Source organism: Limulus polyphemus, unplaced genomic scaffold, assembly GCF_000517525.1.
Source record: "Limulus polyphemus unplaced genomic scaffold, Limulus_polyphemus-2.1.2 Scaffold1147, whole genome shotgun sequence".
Taxonomy (NCBI): Eukaryota; Metazoa; Arthropoda; class Merostomata; order Xiphosura; family Limulidae; genus Limulus; species Limulus polyphemus.
In genome coordinates this window covers 297,154-300,734 of record NW_013666757.1, presented here as the reverse complement: position 1 = coordinate 300,734, position 3,581 = coordinate 297,154, and the positions used below count along the sequence as shown (strand labels likewise).

The window sequence follows — 3,581 nt, the reverse complement described above, 5'->3', positions numbered from 1 at the left end:
TTTTAAGGGATTTTACGCTACAAATTGGGTTTTGATACTTGCAGTGGGCATAGCACAGATAAGTACATTGTGTACGTTTGAGTTTTGCAGCAAAGAAAATTACTTGAAATGACCTCAACAAGAGACATCTATCGGGCAATTTACGAATGAAGAAACATGGTGTGATCAGTTAATTATTGAGGAGAAGAAAAACTAAAGTTTCAGTAAGAGAAAAACTGAAAATTCTACGTAGAAAATATTTTACTTTGTTTAGTCTAAGCTGAAAATGCTCGATGTCATTTTATTCTACAACATATATATATATATATCATAAAACTCATGGTATGTCATAACTCATGACAGTCAAGTAACGTATTTAGTATTTCTTTGAGATGTAGCATCTTTCAACTAGAACTCGTATTTTAGAGCTTTGTTTTAAGGCATTTTTCTTCATGTTTATTGACGATCTTCAGTTTTCTTAACACAGTACCAATTGGAAATTATCTTTAGCCATTTTACTCACATTTTGATCCTAAAGTATACTATGTCTTTATATTATAGTCATTTTAATCACATTTTGATCCTAAAGTATACTATGTCTTTATATTATAGTCATTTTAATCACAATTTTGATCCTAAAGTATACCATGTCTTTACATTACAAAGTCATTTTACTCGCATTTTAATCCTATGCGTTTACGTTGAAAAATCATTGACAGGTGTATTATTTTTCCATGGAGTTTAGTATAAATAACTGCTGAATAATAACGTTTCTCACATCACTTACAAAAATGACCAATCATGCTTCTTACTTAAGTAAGTTATGCCCCCCCCCCCTCTCAGTGGCACAGCGGTATGTATTCGTGGTGGGCAGAGCACAGATAGCCCATTGTGTTGCTTTGTGCTTAACTTCAAGCAAGTAAGTTATGAAATGAACATGTCACACGAAGTTTTGGTTTTAGATGTTCACGCGCATTCTCAAACCGGAGTTTACCTTGTAAACTAAACTACTTTAAGTGTATTTTAAATTAATTAGGTTATATAAGTATAAAGAACGTGCTTGAAAATGACATAAAAGTTATGGTGAAGGTAGAAATTCCCTCAATTACAGTTAACATGAACTGAAAAACACTGAAGGAAAATAAAAACTTGCTAGCATAGAAAAGCTGTTTTTTGGAGTTCGTTTCATATTCAAACGATAAAAATTACTTTAGCTATTTCACAAATCGAAAGAAATTATAACAGATAATCACACCGAAAATTCTAAGACAAATCTCTAAACATTTCTATATATTAAAATAAAAATGTCATCTTGAACAATTCAGTATAGAGCTACAAATACAAATAAGATGACGTAACTCACAAAAAAACAATAATTGTTCAGTTTTATCCTTTTATAAAATATTACTGAACTAAATTTGACCCCGAAATGTTCTTGCGCAACATGGGAGAAATTAAAAGGGGTAATTAATCGAAAGCAGAAAATTCAATTTTTTCAAAAACATCCCTTTTCTACAAACGAGTACTTGAAGTAATAGTTAAGATATATGATATTATTTTTCATTTATATTAATATCAAGAGACAAAAAACTGGATGTATAAATGCACATTTGTTGGTTTGTTTGGTTTTCCTTTATTTGGAACCATAATTTGGTTAATAAAAAGGATTATTTCACACTGTAAAGCATGTAAGTAGTTATTTATATTTTCTTCTTTCTTTCTTTTTCTTTTTTGTTATTGTCGAAAACGAGCGCATAAAAGTTCCAAGCAAGAAATAAAACCATAAACTGACAGTTAATGCTATACCAATTTTAAAGCACATAATTGAAATTAATTTGCATTTCCCCGTTGGATCAGTGGTAAATCTCCAGACCTTTATTTTTCTACCCTGTTAAGGGAAATTTCCCCTTTATAAAAATTTGAATTTCGGTTTAGGAGCTTTTGTTTCACATTTCATAAAGTTTTCATTGTTATCAGTTACAATTGAGTTTAGAGTTAGCACACATTTACATTACAATACAAAAACGATGTTTTTTTCTTTTTCCAATAACTTCAGAACTTTTAAACTTCCACTTCGGTGCATCTGAGAAAGTAGGCTTAAGTTGTTCACCGAAGGGCTTGTCCTTGTCCTGATGAGGGACCTGATTTTGGCACTGGTGATAATTATTCAGATCGGAAAGGGTTTCTGGACCACTTGAAGGGCTGCCGTTGACGGTAACACGAATTTCCACTTTCACTGATTCACTAACAGAAGTAGAAGAGTAGTTTCTTGGAGAAACGTTTAAGTCACTCTGGGACACAGGACCATCTCCAGCTCTCAAGTCAACCTCTTCTGTTAAACGTTTTTGTATTTCATTCACTGATTCTTTCAAACGACAGCTATTTTCTTCAAGTCCATCTACTTTCACCCCCTGGTTGCTTTTAAACCTGAACGACTCATACGTTTCACCTGTCTTTTCCATATTTTCTGAGGTAACGACTAAGTTGACGTCATTTTCAGGCGTTTTACATTTCTCACTTTCTTTATGATTTAGTTTCTCTTTTATTTGGTCATCTCCCTAATGTCCAAGAAACAAAAGACTTATTAATTGGAAACTACTCTCGCCGATTCTTTAAAATAAATACACATTAACAGAACAGCATCTCAAGTGGTATATATCAACCTCTCAATTCTAGAAGCTTTTTTTATGGTTTAATGAAGAACTTGTGATAAAATGTTCATATGAACAAGTAGTATTCAAACGTAATCAGACAAAACCAGTATCTTCGTTGTAAAATATTTAAACAATTATTTTAATAGGCTAATTGCACTTAATAAAAACATTACGTTAATTAATTAACAGCTACATCCGATGGGTCTATTATCTTAGTTGTAAGTCACTTCGACTTGAGGATAATGTTATTTTATTAAATAATCAAATCTTGAAAAATTTACGCATGCAACTTATTATTGTTAAAAACTGGAACAAGCTGACATTTTAAGGAGGTGCAGTATTCTCAACTCGACTGTTGCAACCTACCACAGCATCATTACCTTCTGTAGAAAAGTCCCGTATGAAGTTCATCGTGTTCTCATGCTTCTCATGTTTTACCAGGAATACATTTTTTAACGAGCAGGTAGCCCATCTTGTGCTTGAGCTTACCTATTCCTACGCATAACCAGCATAAGAAATATATAGATGACAAACGACCTTGTCCCCAAGTGGCACAGCGGTATATCTGCGGACTTACAACGCTAGAATCCGGGTTTTGATACCCGTGGTGGGCAGAGCACAGATAGCCCGTTGTGTAGCTTTGTACTTAATTACAAATAAACAATAATAAATAAACAAACTCACTCAATTTTTCTTAGAGATTTCATCATCCAAATTAGAAAAAAATCTTGCAACAGATTTAAACAAACTTCTGATAAAATCATAAATAATATTCAACGTTAAACTGGTACACAATTAAAAAAAAACATTTTATTTAGGATGACGTCGTAACGTCGAAACATGTAGAATCGTCAATATTTTGAACGCCATAGATAGGCCTAAATAAAATGTTTTTTTTTAATTGTGTACCAGTTTAACGTTGAATATTATTTATGATTTTAACTTTAT

At 32.1% G+C, this 3,581-nt stretch overlaps 1 protein-coding gene across 4 annotated transcripts in view; it reads right to left on the bottom strand.

The window, feature by feature from the left end:
* Positions 1 to 295: 295 nt before the first annotated feature.
* LOC106462344 (protein phosphatase 1 regulatory inhibitor subunit 16B-like) overlaps positions 296 to 3,581 on the bottom strand; it is a 51,734-nt gene continuing 48,448 nt past the window's right edge. For all 4 annotated transcript variants that reach the window (XM_022389587.1, XM_013922257.2, XM_022389589.1 and 1 more), the window contains one exon: positions 296 to 2,537. In XM_022389587.1, the coding sequence (XP_022245295.1) occupies positions 1,986 to 2,537 (552 nt within the window). In that variant the 3' untranslated portion in view covers positions 296 to 1,985. The remainder of the gene's footprint in view (positions 2,538 to 3,581) is intronic.